The following is a 23,117-nucleotide window of genomic DNA, read 5'->3' on the forward strand; positions in this document are numbered from 1 at the left end:
GGCTTGCATTTCCATCATAGGTATGCTGTAGAGCTTTGTATGTATAATCCCTGATCGCATACTATAAGGAAATCCACCAGTGCTAGGGTGAGAAGTGGTCGCATGTGTGGGGTGTCGTTCGGTAGCTCGCTTAACCTGGGGAATAGAAGCGACGAATAAAGAAATGCTAATTCAGTAATCCAGGCCTGTGCATCCTCTTTCTAATGTTCCTTCATTGAACGCTCTTCATATGACACGCAGCCTTTACCACCCAGGTGAGCAGAAACTTAAAGAAAATATGAAGGCCCACGTGGTATACGTGCTATAAACCGTATAAGGCACAAATATGTTTGAGGGTATGCTAGGATGAAATCCGGTTGTAGAGACCCGCATGTTCTCGCCAGGTAAAACTGATCCACGTGAATACGTAGCGAGATAACTTCTTATTACTGAGGTACGATTGATTTTATTTGCCCTACGGCATCGACTTTCTTCGAAGACGAAACCTTTTTTTCCAAGTCAAGCTGATCATCTGGAGTCAGAAGTGAGAAATGAGGCGATGGCGTTGACCGAATATGGGAGAAATCTTGAACTGAGTAAACCATTGGGGTCTGACAAGGATTGATCAATGCTAAGATGAGCGGATTTAGGGTACGGCGTACCTGCTCGCGGTCAATGAAGGCAGCTGGGTATTGGCCGAATCGAATAGAGTTGCAGGTTTCTATGATTGGATTGGATGATATTGATAGAAGAACATCAATATTTTTGGACGTATGCATTCTAAACTACAACCAAATAATTTCAGTCGATCATGTTGGGAGTACGTCACGACTTGACACACCTGGTGACATCCGAGAACGATTGTACAATTGGACATATCATGAAGCAAAGCACTTCCCTCGATGATAGGTAATAACAGAACACAGTTCGAAAGATTTCGGACGTGCAAGGCAGAGATCGAAAGGTCATCTTTGGATGCAACCTCCGAGTCCTTGCCTAGAAGGTCAACGATACAGTGGTCCAGATCAAAAATCGACAGATTTGTTTGTGAAGAATGTTCCGGGAGAGAAGATCTCGTTAGGAAACTCTGGGAACGAGAACTGAGAATTAGGTGCGTCGATGAAGGTTGATCTGTAGTCCCGATGCTCTTTAAAGGCTCCTTCGCTATCGTTGGCAATATTGTTGATGGCGTGACCACCTTGCGCTTGAAGGAGAATTTTGGTTTCGAAAGTGATGACATTCGTAGATCGTCGATTGATTTTTCTAATGTTTTTACTTGCTAAACGCATGTAAATCATTCCGAACGGACAAGGAATTGAAAACGTACAAGCTCATATTGCTTTTGATCATAGCTCGGTAGAGACCCAGATGCATCAGCGAGATCCTTAGATAATTTTGCCAGAGAGTGGGAAAGCTCATTGAGATCGTCTTGCGAGGATGGTCCTGCTCTGGCTTTTTCGATACGAGATTCCAGAGCTGGAATCGATAATTCAGCAGGAAAAAGCGATCTAACCAAGATAACAAAGCAGACCAGACTGCGCTTGCTGGAAATGCGATGTAAATGTCTGAGAAAATGACCATGTAGCTTCCGCCATGGTACTCGCGACTGGATGGGTTGTGGGTACTCGTGATCATAACAGAATGTTACGTAATGTGATTGCATCACAAGAATGAACCAAACAAAGGGCTCATAATTAACCACTCCAGTCATCGCAAACGATCTTTATCCCTCCACCATTTCCTCCGTACTCGGATTCATCAACCAGTAAACTATGGCCGACGCAATGGAAGTTGATGGTGAACCAAAGACCAAATCCAAGAAAGAAGGCAAAGACAGTGGCAAGGCGCGCTTTGAAGTTAAGAAGGTGCTGGATCTCTCGTTGTAAACGATGACCTCGTGTTGCTTATTCTTTTCTGCCATTAGTGGAATGCTGTTTCGTTGTGGGCATGGGGTGAGTTATATCTACGCCCTGGTGAGATGGTTTTGATGCTCACAAGGCCTCATTTTCTAGACATCGTCGTCGACAATTGCGCCATCTGCAGGAACCACATTATGGACTTATGTGGGTCGTTATTTTCTGTCGAGGGCTCAATTCCTAATCTTGATCGTTCATCATCATTTGCGTCAATGAAAAGGCATTGATTGTCAAGCCAATCAGGTTTCCGCCACAAGTGAAGAATGTAATGCAGCGTGGGGTATCTGCAACGTGCGTTGTCGCTCCTTTCATTGTAGTGCTTTGCTTATCATTCTTTTTGAACGTTCTAGCACGCCTTTCACTTCCACTGTATCTCCCGATGGCTCAAAACGCGTAATGTATGCCCCCTTGACAATAGAGAATGGGAGCTGCAGAAGTAAGCATTTACTGATAACAGCCCCAATGAAACTATGCTGACCCGTTCCCCAGATATGGTCGTTAGATTACCCAGATTTGTATATTAGGCATCGAATTCGACGAGAATGTGTATCACCTATGAATGCCGGTTAGATCCAAGGTTCGGAGCGCGGAGACGTCTGGCACTTGATTAAAGGAACCTGGTACTTCACAGTACTTCATAAATGCCACATACTTTGACCCATGTTCATCTTCTGAGTTCCGTTGGCAATTTCCGATTTCAAACCAATATTGAAATAGCCGGGATGTCAGATATGTCAACGTTCAACGTTCAGAAATCATTTAACATTTTGAGTTCCTAGCCCTTATCGTCGGTCGGACACACACCAGCATCATGGTTTAACATGTCAGGTTAAATGAGGAAGAAAAGGGGAATCAAAGATTACACAAAGTACAACGCCGGACATTGAACACAAAAATAATTCACATCAGAGGACCATTCATTCATAGACTCCACGTACTGCCATTTTGCTCAGATAAAGTCCATCCTGCTTAAGTTCTTCAATGCCCCATATTTCATCATTCCAATCCGTCAAACGGCTACTACCCGAATGAAAAATGGACTGATGAATCGTTCCGGTCCTATCTTATACAATTAGCGCCAGTTTCCGCCCGATTCACAAGGAGGATCGATACCATGTAACGAAAACCTACCGTGGTTTCCAACTTGGAGGCACACGAATTTGGGAAACTGAAAAGCGCCTTCGTCTGTCCCTTCTGAAAGAATAAGGAAGATACGCTTCAAAAACTTGAACGGACAGCAATCCTCTACACGGATACAACTGATTTCCGAGTTCTTCCTTAACTTGACGATTCATGTACCGAAGCTCGAGTTCTTCCAGCGATTTCTGGAGGCCAGACAAACATGCGAATATTGGTGTATCGAATTTCAGTTTAAACAGATTATCCAAATGAATTGGCCTTCGAAGGAAATAATCCAAAGTAAGCATCTTCATCGAAAACATCTAGGGTTGGAGAGACATGCTAAAAGATGTAGGGTAACGTTTCACAGGTAGGGCATACGCCTTGGAGTGTAAGACATTGACCATTCGAAGCTTTTGGATATCGTGAGCCGGCGCGGGGAAGTTGAAAGAACCATTGTGTGGTGGTAGCCGCAAGCGATGGACTTCGTGGCGGCGGTGGCCGCCGTGCAGAACAAAGCAAAAAAACAACTGAAACAGGTTTCTGCAGGCACGTAATTTGTTGGAGAGGAAGATAGACGAGATTTTGAGAGGCGAGATAGGCCAGCACAGCCGACATCTTTGGTAAGCAACTAAATTTAACTCAACACCGAAATCCAAAGCATTGAGTCCTCCCCCCACAAATCAAAGATTGACATACCAGCCTTTCAATGGTGCAGAAAGATATCCGAGACGAGAATCAACTGCAAAAGTTTCGGCACGGCGAGAGGAGGGTTCCGTGGGAAGCGAGTTGAAGCTCGTGCATTGACGTGTGATGGGTTGCACTCAGATAAACAGCTCAAGTCGAAGGTCAAGAAGTTTTCGCGCTGCTAGAGAGGAGTTGGATTCTTGATCATTCTTGACGTCGGGTATAGCTCGGCGGTATAACTGTCTGTTGTATTCGACAGGAGTGGAGAAGGAGTTGTGATTACGACGTTCCGACTTCCGGGTCAAGGTACGCGCGGCTATGAAAAGAAAGTTCGTCGAGGCGAGTCTGGAGCTTGAGAATAAGAATACAAAGGTACGTCCGTCAATCTATGCTTCGACGTCATGTTGACCTTCATTTGACCGACAAGATCATTCAAGGCACGAAGCTTGGATTACCAAATGCGTGTGCCGCAGTGACAAATCCGACTGTGTTGTTCTTTGAAACAGCCTCATGAAAACCACTGGTACGGCTCTCAGTCCGTGACTCTTAATACACGAATATCCAAGCTCATCGGATTACTTATGATATAGTTTTAGGCTCCGAAGTATCAGAATGTAATAAATGATTCATCTGCCATAGTCCTGTTCAGTTGGGTCCCGGTTCCTAAAACACGATCCGCTGTCCTCGCTTCTTGATCAATTGGACCTCTTGTAGTATTTTCGACACCCTTTGACCTGAACAGATGCGGTTACGGTGGTCTCTATACGCCGTCTGATTGTAAATCTTATTGAGGCATATGAGGTACGCTGTTCGTGGAAGCCATTAATAAAATGTATCAGCCTAGGATGCGTACCTGTCTGCCAACGCCGAGAATACACGTGGAACCAAGGAACGCGAATCTTAATGAGCATAACGTTGGGAAAATGTTGAACCCTCTGTTACCGGCTCGCTTAAGTATCCGAGGACAGAGGTTCTCCAGGAAGATAAAAGCCGAACTCCACCCTCAGACAGTTCCTCACCATTATGAGAAACTTCGCCGCTTTATTTTCTCTTGCTGTTCTTTCAGCTTCTATCTCAGGTACGCTATCATGTTAAATCACACCGAAGGCAGGTTAAGGATAATTGTGTACTTTAGCTGCAGCAGACAGTGAATCCAATGCCACCATTGTCGCGCCCAATAACCTTTTACAACCACCTTCTTCGGCCAAGAACACTTTGGATACCAAACTCAGCAAGACCGATGTTGATAGTATCATCTCAACTGCACGGATTGTTGACCAGAAGGCGGGTGCGACAGGTGATGCTCCTCCTGGCCAAGCTCCGCCCCCAACAACAGTCACTGCTGTTGATGGCAAACTTATGCAAGATTTTGTACCGCTTAGCCCCACGAGGCGTTCACTCTTTCCGCGACTTCTTGACGGATACGACGTTGTGTTCCAAGGGACCGGAATGGGGCCAACTGATCGAGACGCATCCATCGAAGGAACTGCATATCTGACTTACACAGTTGTTCCTAATAATACTTATAGCGTTGATGATTGCCTTCGCTTTTGCGACAGAGTTACTGGTTGCGGTAAGTCGGTTATATCACTGGTTCTTCTATTAGTGGATCTGAGCTCTTTTCGTCAGTCTTCGCAAATCTGTACTATGAGTATAATAATGAGCTGCTTGACTGGGTATTCCACGAGAAATCCAATCTCAAGTGCGCGCTCTACGCCGATATCCATACCGCCGAGGAAAAGACCAATTTTGGTGGTCAACAATTGAAGCCTCCCCCGGAACCTTTGGTCTACATCCAGAATAGCAGCGGTTATTCTTCGAAATCACTGACTGATCCCGAAGTCCCTGAAGGATATGAGCTTGTCTTTGGCCCTGTCGATGGCGCTAATAATGCTCCTGGTGTACGTTTCGAACACGATTCTATCAGAAATATGAATCCTTCGACTCAATCTCGTTTCCGTAGTACATGGGTTTCGCTTTCATTGACAGGTACGACGTGAGCGCTTGTGCTCAGTTGTGCAACACTCGTGGTCCCGATGGAATGGGTGGCGCTTGTCAATACTTCAACATTTGGCGCGCATTAGTAGATGGTATTCCGACAACGTACTCCTGCAGCTTCGTGAGTAATCGCGCACCTTTCATTCCAGCTCACTTCAAATTTAATACGATTGATTTCAGTATTATCTTGTTGCCGATGAGTCCACAGCAAACAACTTTGGTCAAGGCAATCTCAAGGTGACATATTCCCGAGGCTATAAACGCAAGTCTCTGGTTATGGATGGCAGCTTCGAAGCTTACGCCGCCTGTCCTGCAACCGAGATCTGCTGGACCCAATCCACTGAATACTGGACGGCGATAAGCTCTCCAGGAGGTGATTTCGATGCCGAAATCATTCATCACGATTCATTTGCGCATTCTGGAAGCTCTGCCGGGCTTTTGGGGTCTGGATTCGGTACTGACAGTTTGCCTGGAACTCTCAAGCCTTCATATACGCTTGACACGATGCCTGGAAAGACGTACTTGATCACATTTTTCCATTCTAGCGCATTCAACGCTCCGTCAGAGACGAATGCTTTTGTGGACGTTATGTGGAATGGACAGATCGTTGAGACGATTAGGCCGGGCATTAGTGATTGGAAGTATTTCGAGTTCAAAGTGGTTGCAGTTGGCAACGATGAGCTGGCATTCCATGGTGGAAGGGCTCCGGCTTGGTCGTTTATTGATGATGTGTTTGTATTCCTTGCTTGAGTTCCGTGGAAGGATTCGAGTCTGGGAGATTTTTGTTAGTTTTACGCTTGCGATCGATCCTACTTGTATTTACTCTCTCCAAGTATACATAACACTAGATAACACTTGCTAAAAAATCCGCGGACAGAAAGTATCACGCGACGAGTTAGCAACCGTTTCAATGACGGGGTTGTGACTCCAAGGGTATTAAAGGGGTCAATAGCAATCAGCCTAAGTTCTAACTGGGCGCACTGTTTGAGAAACAAAGGGCACCGACAGGCTACTATAAAACAAGTTGTTGGCAGTTCACGTCCCTCAGCACAGAATAATGTCCAACTTCGCGCAGACTCAAACAACATCAGAGAATCAAAATTCAATAATAGGTTTCCCTGTGCCAGAAATAACTAAGAGTGTATTCGGGCTAAGTACGTGTGTCCGAAACATACATCTTTGTTTTCTTCTTATTTTGTTTCTTCGCATTCGCTATGTTTAAGTACGTCAGACTTTGACTCAAGCCAGCTCATGCCCCTCCGTGGACCGCCTAGGGTTTGGGTCAAGAGGGGATTTAATAAAAATAGTCTTGAAGAACCAATTGTTTTATTTTATTTTAGATTTTGATCATCTTCACCAAGGAACATAAATGAGGCAGGTTTGATGGTCGATCCGATGGATTTACAGATATCTCATCTGCTTGACCATGATCTACGTAGGATCTCTGCAGCTGTGGCTCAGTTGATCAATCTCCACACCAGTACTATCGTTTTTAAGAGTTGTACTTTAGGCTTGCTGGAACATTTCTGAGACTTTTAGTATTATTTTGGTATTTTTGAGGCCCCTAACTCTACCTCAGACAATTATTCCGGACAAAAATGCCCATTCTCGGACGGAAAAAAGGCCCGAAATTTAGAAAATCCGTACCTAGCCTCTTATAGAGAAATCTTCCGGAGGCTTTTGTCGACGGGAGATTGTGCGGCACGGTGATGTTTAAGTGGAGCGGCCGTTAGGGCAGCCGACTAAGTGACTAAGTCCAATAAGAAAATCAATGAAATGAGGGAAATATACAAACGCAAGCCAACTGTACTTCAGTGCTTGAGGTTATGCATGTTCGCAAATGCGAAAGCACCCGTGCCTTGCATGTATATGCTTCTCAGCATCCTCAAGCAATCGTCGATCAGTATCAAGTTGAAAGCATTCGATGTTAGAAACCTGTGTCTGCGGCCGGTGAGCCACATATACTTCCACGCTTTCAGGCGTCAAATCCACTCAGCTGGAGCCGAACCGACCGGAGGGAGGACCCTAGCAACCTTTATCAAGACATGATTTCCAAGTGGACTGATCGGGCGGAGGGGACAGCGAAAGGGGCAAGTGATAAGATGGACGACTTGATTTCCTAAGGTTTCCTTCAGGAGAAATTGAGGGCTCTAAGACCTTTTGAGAAGTACTAGTCTGGTTCAGTAAGCCAGCTTAACAGCCGATCGAACTTCCATAGGTAGTGTCATGGATATTGGGTTTAGTGCTCGTGTGTCAGGAATCGGGAGTCTTGTACAAAGAAAAAGGAACACGGCCAAGCGTCCATGTTCTTGGCAATCGCACGCCTAGCTGGGTACCCCCAAGAAAATGCAAAATGATCTATTCAATGAATTTGTGTGGAGGACGTCGTGTGTAATTCCTCATCAGTAATGATGCTCACGAAGGAGTCTCGTCAATATTGTCTGTTACCATTTTCATCAACCGCCTCCTTCATGTCCGACACGCTGTCAAGCATACCCGACCTCATGCGGGCTGTGTGAGCCTAGTAATTTTGTAAATAACTGTTCATCTAGACACTCAACATCAAGTAATTAGTCACCTTGCGCATCGCAGCATCGTGAAGTGATTCTTGTGTAGTATCGATTCGAATTGAGATGTTCTGTTGTTGGCTCTTGCCTTGTGTGGATGATAAAGCACTACGTGGAAGCGAAACCATCATATGGTCAACGTTATCAACGCTATCCGTGATCCCATTTCGGGCATTCAATGTCGCGAGGAAGGAGTTGCTGTACACTGAAAGGACAGAGAAGCAGAGTGAACAATGGCATAACACGCTGACTAGTGAGGAAACTTACATCGGCCAATGCAAAAGTAAAAGCTGGCATACAGGAGTGTGCGGGGCGAAGCAACGAGCTAATCATCAATCGCCGTCAGCCTTTACGTCCAAGCAGTCAACTGTGTTGGCGTACTGAGATAAGAGAGGATATCGCACAAAGACTGAGAAATTCGTTTATGAAGCTGCCTGGTGTTCCATGAAATGTGACACTTACGTCGTTAAACTACGAGAGAGTGTGAGTTATGTGACGTTGAAATACCCAAGATACTCACATTCCAGTATTGACAACGAAAATGATCTGTATCATATACCGTGAGCCTATATTGCATGTTCCTTTATAGTCCTGCATACCAGTTTGTTGATCATAGTATCCGATCTGGATTAACAGTGGGGTCAGATTAATCGAAAAAAGTGCTAAAAAAGAATCTAACCTCTTGAACCCGGTTCGAGCACTGTGTAACAAAAACACCAAGCTTAAAGCTATGAGCACATCGATACTCGTAGAGAGAGCGTTGATCGTGATGGTCAGAGGCTACAAAACAAATGTCGTCAGTCAAGCATCTACTAGGACTTTGGGCGCGACAGCTTACATTGAAGTCCAGTAGGCGTTCATAGGTCTTCAATTGCATGCTAACAATCACATGATTCAGTCGAACAGATTTGGTTGCCAACAACATCAGACGTACACAATGACTACCCAGGCTATATAGAGAGTGATTAATTTGACGTTGGTGTGACATAGGAAAAGACTTACCAGTACCGCATCCCGCACAGCAAAAAATAAGTACGAGGATAAGGCCGGTTAGGAAGTAGTTTCTGTTACTGAGCCTCCATACTCGGTAAGTATAGAACCTGCCACGCAAAGGAAGATCCGAAATTAGTCCCCATTCTGCTCTACTTCCGATGTACTCACGTCTGAACAAAAGCACCGTTTAAACCCTATTTGAGCACGATGGGAAGGAGCGGATTTAGTTCGGATGATGGCATCACCGGGGGGCAGATCGAACCACTTACGGTTGGCAAAGCCTCGATCTGTGAACCGAACGTCAGTTAAGCGTGGAGCGAGCGGGGGAGGTTGTACGTACCACTACGGAAAAGACGATGCGCTTCAATGCCGAATCATCACTATAGTCATTCTTTAGTATGGATCTCCACATCATTCGAATTTGTCCCTACTTGAAGCCGGTTATGTTGTAATGATAAACTAGTATTTCGAAAAACAATTAGCCAACCAAGCAATGGTATCGGCGAAGAAAAGCCAAGAGACGACATACCAGTATGCGTAACCATACATAGGTGGAAAGCATCGAAGGTACACAGGATAACGACCTATATTACACGTAAGTTCATGTCAGAGCACGCAAAATCTGATACGGAAAAATTGAAAGGAGAGAAAATAAAGACCCGAGGACGAGACTTGCCGAAGAAAACGAAGAACGAAAGACGCCGATGTTAAGGGGGAAAGGTACTTACGAGGGCTTTCATGAAAAAAGGGTCCTTCTTATAGCCTACCGCCGAGACGGTGATTTGAGAACATTGATACAATCGTCCCGAGAAAAGTGCTCACGTTGGAAGTAGTAGAAAGCCTGCAGAAGACATACGCCATGCAAGACTGCACTGACTACCACGCCAATCAGCATGGCTCCGAAGCTATCGATTTATGGGATCGTTAGCAAGAGAATAACAGGGGTACTGATCGAGCGTACGTGTTGTCGAGAGGGACATTATCGTCTAACGTGGCTGACATTATCTCTCCGGGGTAGAACGAGAGTGAGTCGGGCGGCTGTGGTAGGTCGGACTGTATAAACGACGGGAGCGTGTCCAGAGAGGTGAAATGACCAGCACGCGAGCGAGGAAAGGAGCGTGGGGACGATAGATAGTCCGTCAAGCTACACCGGATTATGAAGAGATCCAACGATTCTGTTGTTTGTATCAGGAGCGAGCCACGAGAAAACAAGTTTCCTAATGGATATAACGTTAGGAACTACCTTATGGAGTCGATCTATACCAGGGTCTAAATGAGACATGGTTCTTTGAATTCTGGTTGCTGTGTGTCAACGTCAGAGGTGTTATTTCTTCCAGGGTATTTCCTGCCTTCCAGGGTACGCAGTAATATAATCATTGAAGCCTTGGGGATGGGGAAGAATGTTTTAGCCTCTGTAACAAATCAGTGCTTATTTTGGGATGTTCCGCTGCAACATAGTTACGCATGCGAACATGCAAATCAATCTTGTTTGAAGGCTTGGCTGGTTAATTAGCCATCCATCGGATTGCAAGCTATTGCAAGACGACTAAGAGCGGTGTCATAGACATGGCCACATTGGCATAATTAGTCATAGAAGACGATGACAAAACTTGTTCAAATTGAGGTTCAGGTTGATATAGATACCTGGTCGAGAGCCCATGCCCTTACAAAATTTACGTACGTCTGCAAAACCTTACAGTAGTAAGGGTGAGGGGCCCGGCCAGTCATTCTGAAAGTCATTAACACTGATATAATGCGAGTCAGCCACTCTTGTACGATCATAGAACAGGAAATCCCAAAGGACTTCAGTTTCAACAACCTACTCCTGACCTGCTCTAAGCTCTCCCGGTCGGTGGTCGAACAATCACGAGAGAAACGTTCCCATGCGGTGACATGGCCTATTTTTGAGCTCGAAAATTTCCGGGGATGCACAAGTGAAGATGTCAAAAATCGATATGGAATCTTGATCTTAGCGGCGAACAGGGACAAATTGGCACAAATTCGAACAAAGATTCCCTCGGGTGGTTGGTTCCCGGGATGTTCCCGGATGACGGAACCAGGCAGAGCATGTGATCGTATTGCGTAACTCGCGGAAAAGGCTTTCTAAATTAGGCAAACCAGAGCTGGGCTCGAAAGGAAAGAAAACAAACATTGAATGAAGAGAAACGGAAAATGTTTGGTTACGGTGCACATGTGTTCCTCCATCAACGAATCATTCAAAGATTACACGCCTCCTAGTGCTTGACCTCTTACCACCATGCTCTCCTTCACATCCCTCGACTATGGCCTGTTCGGAGTTGGTGTATACCTCCTCAACTCATATATCAAACACAGTCGGCTGCCCGCTCCCCTTCCTCCCGGGCCCATTGGACTTCCAGTAATTGGTGTAAGCCCCGCCGTTCGCCGCAAAGGCTAAGTTTGGGTTCTAGTGACACTCCATTTTCAAATAGAATGCGGCACAAATGCCCACCCAAAAGGAATGGCTAACATTCGCTGAATGGGGACGCAAGTATGGTCAGTCAACAAAGAATAGCCTTTGGTGTCACTGAAAATTTACTCAAATGAACCTCCGTGTTAGGCCCCATTATGTCCGTCAGCGCGTTGGGACAACCTATCATCATCATAAATTCTCTGGATGTCATGCAGGAGCTAGATAAAAAGGGTGCCATCTATTCCGATCGACCACGCCTGGAGATGGGTGGCGAACTGGTTGGCTATAATGAGACTTTGGTCCTGATCCCGTACGGAGAGCGGTTTAGACGTTATCGCAAAGACATCGCCAAGGCCATAGGTGGCACGGCGCAGATGAGGGAGTTCCACCATCTTATAGAGACATCAAGTCAAAGATTTCTCCAGAGGACACTTGCGAAGCCCGATGATTTAATGTCCCACCTGCGCAAGTAAGCATCATCATACTTAATTTGTATCCCGCTTTTGACATTTCTTTAGACTTCAAGGCAATGTTATCCTAAAATTAACCTACGGAATCGATGTGCAGGACGGTGATGACCCATATGTAGCATTGATTGAACGCGCCAACGTTAATTTCAACAAAGCGACTATACCGGGATCTTTCTTGGTCGACTTCTTTCCCATCTTAAGAAGCCTCCCAGAATGGTTTCCTGGCATGGGGTTCATGGAGACGGCTAGGCGGTGGCGGAAGGATACCGTAGAGATGGTTGAAGCCCCTTATCAGTTCACGCTACAACAAATGGTGCGTGGTATATGGTACTGTCCTACGCAGAATCACTCACACGCTGCATAACAGGAGGTTGGCACTGCGCCGAAGTCATACGTCTCCAGTATACTCGAGGAAAGTAAGCTGGATGCAGATGGTATCCGAGACCTAAAGTTTTCGGCAAGCTCACTTTACGGTGGCGGAGCGGATACAACGGTATCGGCTGAATACGCTTTCTATCTTGCTATGGTCCTTTTCCCTGGTGCGCTCTACCTGCGATTATGTGACGATCAGTCTTAACCGCCTACTCTATCGTAGATGTTCAGAAAAAGGCACAAGCTGAAATAGACTCCGTCGTTGGTCGGGATCGCCTTCCGAGGCACGAAGATCTTGCCCGGCTTCCGTACGTGAATGCGGTCGTCACAGAAGTCCTCAGATGGAACAATGTGGCACCCACCGGTGTACCTCATCGCGCCATGGAAGATGGAATTGTTGCAGGTTACTTCATCCCTAAGGATGCAATCGTCCTTTGCAATTTCTGGTATAGCCCATTCTGTTTGAATATTGCGAAGAATCATGCTTATTGAACGTTACAGGCAAATGATGCATGACGAGAAGATGTGGCCTCAGCCATTCGAGTTTTCTCCCGAGCGTTATCTTGGTCCCAACCCTCAGCCAAATCCCCGCGAGTTTTGCTTCGGTTTTGGGAGGCGTATTTGTCCGGGAATGTATCTTGCTCAATCAGCGCTGGCTATGACTGTCGCTATGACACTTGCAGTTTTCAATGTCACTAATGCGTTGGATGAAAATGGCGTGCCTATCGTCCCAAAGCACGAGAATACGTCGGGTACCATCAGGTATGTCAAGTCTTCTTTATGATAAAAAGAGAGATTTATAAATCGAATCGCAGTTATCCCGAGCCTTTCAAATGCAAGATCGAGCCCCGTTCTGAACGGGCAGCGTCTTTGATTATGGAAGAGATTCACTAATTGGAATTGACTCGAAATTTACGCTCTTTTATTCTTTGCAATCAACCCTTCACTGTCCTTCTGCTGTCCTTTCATCTTTGTTTCCGTGATTTTCGGATTATTCTTGTTTTATGATTATGATCATTATACCCTATACTATACGCGCAGACATAACTACGGGATTTATCGATGGGGCCCAATCATCATACATTTACGTCTCAAGTTTTATCTTTGGTTATCTGATGCGGCTGGAATGGCACGAAGACTACGTACGTACTAGTAGTACACAGCCCTTTGGCTTAAACTCTCGTTACCCTGTCTTGGAAAGCAACCTAAAGCTCAAAGTGGAGTGGCGTTTGACGGCCTTGAGGGCTACACGGGCACTTAGGGAAAGTCGCAGAACGTTTATTACATTCCGTTTAATTTCCCTTTGGAGAGTGGAGCTTGTTTGTTGACTTCAAGGTTGACTAGATCTGATACGGGCTCGGCCCCATTTCCCCGCGCCATGTGCATTTGCTACGGATGGGTTTATAGGTGTGTTTCAAGTCTATAACGGCTGATGAATGAATGTGTATTAGAATGGGTCGGACACAGAGATTTACCGCTACTGCCGGAAGATCTTGAAAGAATGTGCCTTGCGCAATGCCAAGTGGGTCCATCGATCACCACGCCTATATTTCGCATATATTCCAGTGTCCAGTGGTGTCAAAGTCCCCGACTAAGTTGCTTCAAAGTTCCTTAATTCAATTCTTTTCTTGATAGTCAACCGACATATGGTCAGTCGTCTCAAACATTGTTACAGTCGGCTTGGATATGCAAGTCACTATATATAGTGACTACACGCGGGCTGACTCAGTGACTACGAGTTCTCAGTGATCCTCGATCCTGCAATTGGTATGTACTTATTGTTTGTTCAAGATATCAATTTCGCGTCTCGAGGCTTCTTTCAAAAGCTTTCAAATCACATGAGTTATCATTTGCGTCACCAAAACTCATGATCACGAGGAAACAAATACACTTTACCGATGAAGGCTATCCCAACCAATGACAGAACGACTCTTGGCTAATTTATTGACAATCTCTCAAGCAATCTCACGCAATTGTTTCTTCGCTTCACGTTCTTAGTGGCGCTCTTCTGATTTAAAGTCACATTCATTGCGTGGACATGTTTATATTCCAATTCCTCTTTGTTGCCACTTAGTTTGCTTACTATCGCGAAAACGCCGCTACTTGACTATCAATTGGGGACATTCGAGCAAAAATTGATGGGTTGATTGGCATTCTTGAAAGCGCGACACGCGTGGGTGTCAATATTGTACATACGGAAAAAAGAAGTTCTGTATAACATATACAATTGAAAATTTTCCTTATTTAAAAAAATCATCACTTGGTGGAGCTTTATCAACTGCAACGCAAATTTGTGCGTCTTATTTCAATCCCTTTTTTTTCGATGTTTTTATTTTTTTTCCGGTAGTCATCGTAACCCTCCACTCTCCTCTTCCTCGTTCACATCTCCCTCCGCTTACACAAGGAGTTGTTGTTACGGCTCCCGGATTTATTTATCCGAACCGCGTAATGCTTGATATACATCCATTGTGAGGGTCAACTTTTTGACGCTAGAACTGCGATACCCTCTTGACAATGTTAGTGGAATGTACAATGACTCTAGTCCATTTTAGAAAGAAAATAAGATTGATTCCGGGTCTCGGTTGCCGTCAATACAAAGTGGTGTGATGAGAAGTTCGCCCCAGATCCAATGGAGCAAGATAGAATTGTTGGTAGTCAGTCTAACCAATGTGGGTGTGAAGTTGATAGCTTGAGCGTGGATAAGCTAATTGATTGAATCTCTTGTAAAGAATACACGGTACGGTGTTCCCTTGATTCGTATTTGAAATCCGCGGGGTTAGGTTTGATCTCTGTTGAATTTTTCCTAACCACCCCAGAACGTTATCAGTTAGATTCGGTTTTCTCAAGCCCGTGCGCGCGTGAAAATGTCTATCAGCTTTTCTATTGGTAGAAAGAAGGTTGTGAAAATTTTGCATGTAACGTAAAGAAAAATTTTAACAAATGCCAAGCGCCGTGTATCGTGTGCGTGTGTGGCTCAGGAGTGGCTTTTTTGTACTGTACTTCTTCGCAGTTAAGGCATGGAATCGGATGGGTAAGTTTTGTGTCGCCGGTTTTGGCGGACGGTAGATTGAAGGGACATGCGTGAATGAGAGAAATCAGAGTTTTGATCCATATCAAGCCTAATGCAATGATGTTAGAATGATGCTTGGGGAAATTGTATATCGAGTGATGCCAGGTAGACTCGGCATTGGCCGACTCGCTGCCTGGGAGCCTCGAGGTCATGCCAAGGTCAGACCGGTCGCCGCCGTATAAAAGGCCGGGGCAGGCTTAGGCAGTGCTTAGGCTTGCTTCCTTCGTCGGCGGCTCGCGCGCTCAAGTCTGGGCTTCTGTAGAGCGGGTAACATGGACAAATTCCACCTTGATTGATGATCATAGTACTTGAAGCATTTGTACCCTTCATTCCGTATTTATCTAAATTAACCTTTCAAGCACTGTATCATGATCCTAAATGCAAGATTTTAATCTGACCGGTGGTGAACAGCCATGAGGTGATGCAATTAATACCGCCAGAGAACTGATCTTAAGCATAAAGAATATGATCCTCTCGATATTGCTTAGTCCTTGGAAGTTGGAACTGCTGATCACTTTGTTGTTCGCTACCTTGTCCCAGCTTCCATTTGAAGATGATTAGGGTTTTGAAAGAAGAAGTTCAAAGATGAACATGAATGATCATAGTGGCTGATGATCGACGTATTCCATTTGGTGATTAGGATAGGATATGTGTATATATTTGGTGCCTCTAAATGAACTTGTATGTCTGACAGTTGACTTGGTACCGCAGATGTGGATGGTGATACGGACAAGTGTAGAAAGTGAAAGTAAAGGACAGAAGTCGGTCCTCAGATTCTTTATATTAGAGACTAGGTGAGAAATGCATATCGTTCGTGGCTCAATGACTACTGCCTGTGGCGTCTGATAACGGCATTAAGCAGCCAGATTTTGGCCAAGTGCAGTGCCATAGAATGAGATTTGGTAAGCTTGATAGGGTAGTTAATCCGGAAAACATAGCCTTGAAAATGCTAACAAAGAAGTTAGAACCTTTATTGCCAATTAAGTGTTTCAGTTTAATGGACTACTGGAGGGTTTATCGAGGACGGAGGTGTGGAGTGACCGAAAGTGGAGAGATTGGAAGTTCGGTATGATTTGTCATCCCGCCAGGCATCAGACTCGACAGCTCAGCTCAGCCCAGCGCACCGTTGTCGATGGCCTCGAAGCAGTCGTCCCCGCCGGGCAACGCAGCGCCAAACTCGACGTCGAAGCTGCCCAAGTTTCTCCAGCGCCACGGCCGCGACCGGTCCCGGTCTGTGACGGAGTCGACCCCTATTGCGAGCAGCTCATCGTCCGGCGAGATTGCGGCCAGTCCCTCCAAGAGCCGCAGAACGAGCCGGTTTCTCCCCCGCAGAGAGCGCGACGACGACGCGGCCGTTGTCGTCGAGCCGATTGCGATCCCACGGCAGGCCAACGACTCCCCGAGCACACGTTCCATGGGCGACCTACAGTCCCGACTCTCGGGCTGGTTCTCGCACACATTCAACTCCTCCTCGACCGATCTCAACCTGAGCACAATCATGGCTCAGCCCTCGCCAAAGTCCAAGGCGTCGGCACTGCTCACAGTGGCGAAACACGGCAAGGGCCATCTCGACAAGGCCATGCGCTATCTGCTCGACAGCGATGCTACCCCCGATAAATGCACAGACCCCATCTGGCTCCTCGGCGTACAGCACATCGGATACGAGCCGCCGTCGCCCACGCCACCCCCCTCGTATACGACCCCCCGTGGAAAACGTGTCACCTCGCCCCCGTCCTCATATCGATCATCCACTTCATCCATAGCCTCCACCACAGATCTCTCGCTTTCCATCTCTCATTTCCCCTCAGCTTCTCAGCAACAACAGCAACAACAACAAAAAACACCTCCGGGCGCCCATTGGCCACCCGTTTTTTACATCGACTTTGTCTCCAGAATATGGCTCACTTATCGCTCTCATTTCTCACAACCGATCAAAGACTCCACCTTGACCGGTCTCTGCGCCAGCCAGCCCCCGAGTGCGGTAAATGACGCCGCCTCCACCACCACCACTTCTGGTAGTCCCTCCAAGAGCAGGTGGCACTGGGGCGGCGAAAAATCCTGGTCTAGCGATACAGGCTGGGGATGTATGCTTCGCACCGGACAAAGCCTCTTGGCCAACGCCTTGATTCATGTACATCTCGGTCGAGGTCTGTATTTACCGCCTATATATTTACCTCCTAATATTATCCCCCAGATTGGCGCAAGCCACCTTATCCAGTATATACCTCAGATTACGCAACCTACGTTCAAATATTAACCTGGTTTTTCGACACCCCGTCGCCTGACGCTCCCTTTTCCGTCCATAGGATGGCTTTGGCCGGGAAGGAATTCGGAACGGACGTTGGACAATGGTTTGGTCCCAGTGTTGCTGCTGGTGCTGTCAAGTACGGATCATCATTCCTAGCTTCGTTTTTATTCGGGTCTGATCCCTTTTAGGCGCCTAGTCAATGAATTCCCAAGGTCCGGTGTGGGCGTTTCAGTGGCCAAGGATGGAGTGCTCAGTCAGACTGATGTGTTTCTGGCTTCTCATGCCGACTCTTCCACGACTACCCGAACTCATAGTAAATCGACGTCATCGACGTCGCAAGCATTGCACTGGGGAGATCGTCCTGTTTTGATTCTAGTGGGTTTGAGGCTAGGCATAGATGGCGTAAATCCGATTTACTACGAGACGATCAAGGTGAGCATCGCATCGCTTGGAAAGTTGTTTCACTCACGATCATCATCATAGACGCTTTTTACCTTGCCGCAATCAGTGGGAATAGCAGGCGGTCGACCTGGGAGCTCATACTACTTTGTCGGATCTCAGGCTGACAACTTGTTTTATCTCGATCCGCATCATACGAGACCTGCTATCCCGTTAAGAAGTGTACCGACTGGTGGGATGCCAGTGGGGTCTGTGTTGGATATTTCGTCTGAGGGATCGCAGTGGCAGCAAGCGAGGGAGAAGGAGATGTTGGCTGTGCCTGTGGAGGAAGGTTTGAAGAGGGATAGGTCTTGGAGTGGGGGGAGTAAGCTGATGATGAGGAAGGCGAGACAGGGAATGTCGAATGCGGCTAGTAATAGTCCGCCTTCGAGTTGGCATCCGCCGCAACACGATGGGGCGAGTCCGACGAGTCCTAGTCCTTCATCGGGCATGACGAGTCCCGCGAGCACGACGAGTCAGAGACATGCGCCTTCTAGTCCTGACAACGAAAATCATGTTTCTGAAATCGGTGAACGACGGCCACAGCAGCCGCATCGTGGAGGACCGATACCGATATCAGTGGTGCTGTCCACGAGTTCGACCACAACCACCAACACACTTCCTTCTGTTCAATCCAATTCTGCATCGTTGGCGTCTGGAAGTGCAGGAGGCAAAGGAGAGAGTTTGGATCCGGTACAGGAACATTATGTGACGTCGTATTCGAATGCGGAGTTGAGGACATTTCATTGTGATAAGGTGAGGAAGATGCCGTTGAGTGGGTTGGATCCGAGTATGTTGTTGGGGTTTTTGTGTAAAGATGTCAGGGAGTGGGAGGAGTTGAGGAAGGGGATTGAAGATGTGAGTATCTTGATTTTTGAATTCATTGAAGTGGTTATTGATGTGATTCCTCTTGAAGCTTCCGAGAAGTATTTTCTCGATACAGAATGAGCATCCGAATTGGCAGCAGGAGGATTATGATGAGGAGAGTTTGATGGGGCTTGGAGTCGATGTCGGATCCCGATGAAGAGGCGGAGGAAGATGATGACGACCACCATTACGATTATGAATAGGCAGGGGGAGGGGAAGGGGAAGAGGTTTTGGAACTTGATATGGAGCTTGGGGAGGAGAGTGAGGTAGTACATCAGGAAAAGAAGAAGAAGAAGAAGAAGGGAAAAAATGAAGAGGAACATCGTCGAACGAAGCATGAAGAGAAGAACCTTTCCAATGACCACGATTACGATAGCGATGAAGTCGATGATGATGATGATAATGATGTCGAATATTTTGAACCCCCATCATCTATATCTCATTCTGCATCGACTTCGACATCTACTACGACGACCACTACGACTAGTACGACTAGTACGAATACGACTACGGAAGATGAGGAACTTGAGACAGAGGAGGATCCGGTGGAGGCTTTGACTCCTGGACCGAATAATATGAAATTTGATTTGGGGACGAGGGGTGGGGGTGTGCCTGTTGGGTCGAATGATATGTCGGAATCGGGACATCATTTGGAGAGAGGGAGGAAGAAGGGTAAGCAACCGGTTGGTCATGACGAAGATGAGGAGGAGAGTGATATTGAGGATGGGTGGTTTGGGATTGGAGATGATGTTGATGAAGTTGAGGATGATGTTGATGAGGCTGAGGATGATGAGGATGAGGATGGGGATGATGATGTTGAGAGGATGCTACGACGACGACGACGACGAGAAGGACAAAGATATGGTGAGACGCCTCTAACTGGATCGGAGATGACGATTGGTGCTGGTGTTGGTGGGAGGATGAGCTTGGAATCTCGTGTGGTGCCGCCACAGACTGTGGTTACTCCGCCACCCTTACCACCATCGACAACGAATTTGGAAACGAAAGATAAATCATCATCATCAACATACAAGTCGAAATCGAAATCGAAACCGACACCTATACCCACCTCCTCCTCTTCTTCTTCACCGCCACCAGTCTCTAAATCAAAGTCGTCGTCTTCACATACGAAAGCGAAATCGGATCCCGAGTATAGGTCTCAGAAGAGGAAGAAGGAGAAGAAGAAGGCTGTGCCAGTGCCTGTTGTGACGTTACCTGTTTCGAGGTCGAGATCTGCTACGACTACGGCGGCGACGGCGACGTTTCCGTTTCCGGGGTCGGGGTCTGATGGAGATTTTGAGGATGGGATGGTTGAGGTTGTTGATGGGAATGGATACCTAAATCAACAGCAACAGCAGGAGGGGCAGGTGTGGAGGGAGAATGGGAGTGGGAATGGGCCTGGGACGAGGAGTTGGGAGAGGGGGAGGTATGAAAGTCAGAGTTGGAATGGTGTGGGTACTAGTAATAATGTGACTAGTGGATCGACGGGAGGAGGTGTTACTAGTGGGAGTGCGAGTACGGATGCTAGTAATGCGGCTGCGATGGGGGGGTTGAGGATGTTTAAAGGGAAAGGGAGGGATGGAGGGAGGACGCAGAGTGGAGGTGTTAAAGGGATTTTGACGGATAGATCATGAGAGAGTATGATTTCATGATCTTTTAAGAGGGTTTTTTCTTTTGCTCAAGTGACTTTTTTTCTGTTCTTTTTTTTTGTTACACTGTCGAGAGCAATTGTGTACTATGATGGTTATTTTTTTTAGTACTTACATATACTACTACTATTATTACTACCTCTTACTACTGTTACTGTTAAGCCAATGAGAACGACGCAATTTGTTTATTTATTTTATATATACCCGTTTTTTCATTTTCTGTTATTTTTTTGTGCCTGTGTGTTAGTGAGTAGGTGTGTGGTGTATAAGTATGAGTATGTTGTTCTTGTGTTTTGCTTGTGTGTCGGTCCGTTGATGCGTGGTTGGTAGTGAAGGAATTCATCCGTTCCGTAACCACTACCCTCCGCCTGTACGGGTGTGAAACCGACAGGTTCGACCGTTCCGGCAACGTTTGCGGTGATCTCGAAATCGCTGTTTACTATGTAATTGTCTCAAATTAGGGGGCTTTGTTGGCTGTTTCTGTAAGCGGGCTACCCTAAGAATCGGCCTAGTAACCGTTACACCAAAAGGGACACAACAGAATATCTTATGATATTCTGTCACCGGCTACTATAGTATGTGCTGTAAGCGCCATGCTTACAGTTTCGCAGCCTGTCATTCAAAAACCTCACAAAATGTTCCGGAATGTTGTAAGCCTCGTGCTCGGCGTTGACCAGAATTGAATGTAAATTCTGGGGTAGTAATAAGATGCACTGCAGTTATTCCGGCAGGTTGAACGTTGACGTTGACTTGTAGTGCCCAAGCCATTAGTAGAAGTTGTAATTGCATCACACTTTCCAATTCGATATTCTTGCTTCTGCACCCCGATGAAGTGGGGGGATTCACTATGGTAAGCGCAAGGGCAAAGCCACCATTCAAAACTTTCAATACAGCTGTCAAAAAATGACGGGCGTAGTTGCCATACGTGCCGTTATTTCAACTTCTCCACCGCCCGGGCTTTCACAAATCTCAAGCTGAACCCAGAGCTTAGGCCGCCCAGTGGGCTCGGGCTTGAAGCATTGAAGCTTGAGGCTGCACTCCATCGCACATAGACTAGTCGTCGTTAAAGACTTGAAGTTGACGGCCTTACAGCCAAGCATGAGCCAAGCCAGAAATCACTCAGTCGGCCGTCGGCGATTTATCAAACACGTTCAAACACGTTCGAAACTAAGTACATGAGGTTATGCCTGAAGGTTGATGCATGGTCGACACAAGGCTTCATTTAAAGGTCGAGAGTAAGGTTATTGTTGAACGCTTTGCTTTACATCTTGAACAACCTTCTTTTTTTCCGAGCATCTCGACTATGCAGCCGAGTGACGGTTCTACCAGTAGCCAGAATTTGATATCAGTAGATTGTAGCCCTGACTCCTCGTTGATTACCTGGTTCTTTTCTATTACAAAATCTCCGATTACATCGATTCGACACTACATCCTTTGCTTGTTCTCTGAATTCCGGGAGCATCAACTTTTACGATGGCCGCTCATTTGTCAATGACCAAATTTGGTCTAGCCGCCAGGTTTGAGTGGAATCACTCACAGTGATAACATGATTTGGTCAATGTGCAGGATCTGTCATCTGACACTTCTTGACGCACACTTCTTGATGCCAGGACTGTTCTCTATTGTCGTACGTAGGTGCGATTCGAGGCTAGTGGGTCGTGAGAACAGCATGCGCGCATTCGAAGCCCAGAGCCCTTGGCAATATAAGGCCTTTTAATTGAGGCGAGAATCAACACTCCTAGACGATTTCCCGGCGCGTATGTCTTCAGTCATGGTCAGGCAGTACACGAATAGTCAGTCACCTTGTCTCTTTGATTACTCTCATGACCAATGACTTTCACTTTCTCTAGTTGCTGGCTTGGTGCTGCTCGTATACGATCAGATAATAACGTGGGACAGAGAAGTGAACCGTATCTGGCGGTTGGTACTTCACTTGTTCAAAGTATCATTGAAGACTCACTAATATCTGTTTTGACAAGCAGTAGCAGCGATCGGGCTTTGAAGACAATGTTCTTTCTGGGTCGTTATCTGGCACTAGCTATCCAGATGTAAGTCATTCTCCACATGATGTACATATAGCTAACTCTGGTACCTAGTATCAACTTGATCGTCTCCCATCCTTACGTCCTCGAGAAGCCGATGATGGACTGTCATAAGTGGTTTGGCTTCCAGACCAGCGCTGTACTCTTACTGTTACTCAATCTTCGACTGGTCTTCACATTAAGAGGTACGAAAAAACTCAACGATCTGCCCTCCGCGATTAACTGAGCCTGCCTGCTAGTGTATGCACTGTACGAACGCAGCACCATGATT

At 46.4% G+C, this 23,117-nt stretch overlaps 8 protein-coding genes across 8 annotated transcripts; 5 read left to right on the forward strand and 3 right to left on the reverse strand.

Annotated features, from left to right (window-relative positions):
- Nucleotides 1-305: 305 nt before the first annotated feature.
- On the reverse strand, nt 306-1,574 carry AGABI2DRAFT_181623 (hypothetical protein; the record flags this gene model as incomplete). Its single annotated transcript, XM_006457340.1, has 5 exons — nt 306-590; nt 642-764; nt 821-1,258; nt 1,307-1,455; nt 1,511-1,574. The coding sequence occupies 5 exons, from the start codon at nt 1,572-1,574 to the stop codon at nt 426-428; spliced, it is 939 nt and encodes a 312-aa protein (XP_006457403.1). The 3' UTR covers nt 306-425.
- A 112-nt stretch (nt 1,575-1,686) lies between these two features.
- Nucleotides 1,687-2,563, forward strand: AGABI2DRAFT_139777 (hypothetical protein). The gene is made up of 6 exons (XM_006457341.1): nt 1,687-1,844; nt 1,904-1,931; nt 1,992-2,042; nt 2,116-2,186; nt 2,246-2,331; nt 2,385-2,563. Exons 1-6 carry the CDS (start codon nt 1,752-1,754, stop codon nt 2,395-2,397), a joined length of 342 nt encoding a protein of 113 aa, XP_006457404.1. The 5' UTR covers nt 1,687-1,751; the 3' UTR covers nt 2,398-2,563.
- A 249-nt stretch (nt 2,564-2,812) lies between these two features.
- Nucleotides 2,813-3,632, reverse strand: AGABI2DRAFT_123275 (hypothetical protein; the record flags this gene model as incomplete). The annotated part of the gene is made up of 3 exons (XM_006457342.1): nt 2,813-2,954; nt 3,027-3,337; nt 3,396-3,632. 3 exons carry the CDS (start codon nt 3,630-3,632, stop codon nt 2,813-2,815), a joined length of 690 nt encoding a protein of 229 aa, XP_006457405.1.
- Nucleotides 3,633-4,724: 1,092 nt separating this feature from the next.
- Nucleotides 4,725-6,575, forward strand: AGABI2DRAFT_181624 (hypothetical protein; the record flags this gene model as incomplete). Its single annotated transcript, XM_006457343.1, has 5 exons — nt 4,725-4,779; nt 4,837-5,274; nt 5,331-5,602; nt 5,665-5,820; nt 5,880-6,575. The coding sequence occupies 5 exons, from the start codon at nt 4,725-4,727 to the stop codon at nt 6,447-6,449; spliced, it is 1,491 nt and encodes a 496-aa protein (XP_006457406.1). The 3' UTR covers nt 6,450-6,575.
- A 1,453-nt stretch (nt 6,576-8,028) lies between these two features.
- On the reverse strand, nt 8,029-10,671 carry AGABI2DRAFT_196124 (hypothetical protein). The gene is made up of 20 exons (XM_006457344.1): nt 10,503-10,671; nt 10,221-10,434; nt 10,082-10,164; nt 9,988-10,022; nt 9,789-9,843; nt 9,691-9,718; nt 9,600-9,639; nt 9,529-9,546; nt 9,428-9,453; nt 9,269-9,366; nt 9,201-9,216; nt 9,105-9,144; nt 8,946-9,046; nt 8,866-8,890; nt 8,787-8,812; nt 8,729-8,737; nt 8,648-8,675; nt 8,534-8,591; nt 8,278-8,471; nt 8,029-8,220 (listed from the first exon to the last, which is right to left on the reverse strand). Exons 2-20 carry the CDS (start codon nt 10,259-10,261, stop codon nt 8,131-8,133), a joined length of 1,011 nt encoding a protein of 336 aa, XP_006457407.1. The 5' UTR covers nt 10,262-10,434; nt 10,503-10,671; the 3' UTR covers nt 8,029-8,130.
- A 1,174-nt stretch (nt 10,672-11,845) lies between these two features.
- On the forward strand, nt 11,846-13,426 carry AGABI2DRAFT_79606 (hypothetical protein; the record flags this gene model as incomplete). The annotated part of the gene is made up of 6 exons (XM_006457345.1): nt 11,846-12,159; nt 12,209-12,473; nt 12,528-12,699; nt 12,732-12,978; nt 13,034-13,294; nt 13,348-13,426. 6 exons carry the CDS (start codon nt 11,846-11,848, stop codon nt 13,424-13,426), a joined length of 1,338 nt encoding a protein of 445 aa, XP_006457408.1.
- A 3,308-nt stretch (nt 13,427-16,734) lies between these two features.
- AGABI2DRAFT_123279 (hypothetical protein) lies at nt 16,735-20,789 on the forward strand (the record flags this gene model as incomplete). Its single annotated transcript, XM_006457346.1, has 6 exons — nt 16,735-17,749; nt 17,797-17,986; nt 18,039-18,282; nt 18,334-19,146; nt 19,205-19,297; nt 19,359-20,789. The coding sequence occupies 6 exons, from the start codon at nt 16,735-16,737 to the stop codon at nt 20,787-20,789; spliced, it is 3,786 nt and encodes a 1,261-aa protein (XP_006457409.1).
- Nucleotides 20,790-22,548: 1,759 nt separating this feature from the next.
- AGABI2DRAFT_188979 (hypothetical protein) lies at nt 22,549-23,031 on the forward strand (the record flags this gene model as incomplete). The annotated part of the gene is made up of 4 exons (XM_006457347.1): nt 22,549-22,597; nt 22,655-22,724; nt 22,787-22,852; nt 22,901-23,031. Coding segments are annotated over exons 1-4 (300 nt in total), but the record flags the coding sequence as incomplete, so codon positions are not given.
- Nucleotides 23,032-23,117: the final 86 nt, after the last annotated feature.

Source organism: Agaricus bisporus (genome assembly GCF_000300575.1).
Source record: "Agaricus bisporus var. bisporus H97 unplaced genomic scaffold AGABI2scaffold_17, whole genome shotgun sequence".
Taxonomy (NCBI): domain Eukaryota; kingdom Fungi; phylum Basidiomycota; class Agaricomycetes; order Agaricales; family Agaricaceae; genus Agaricus; species Agaricus bisporus.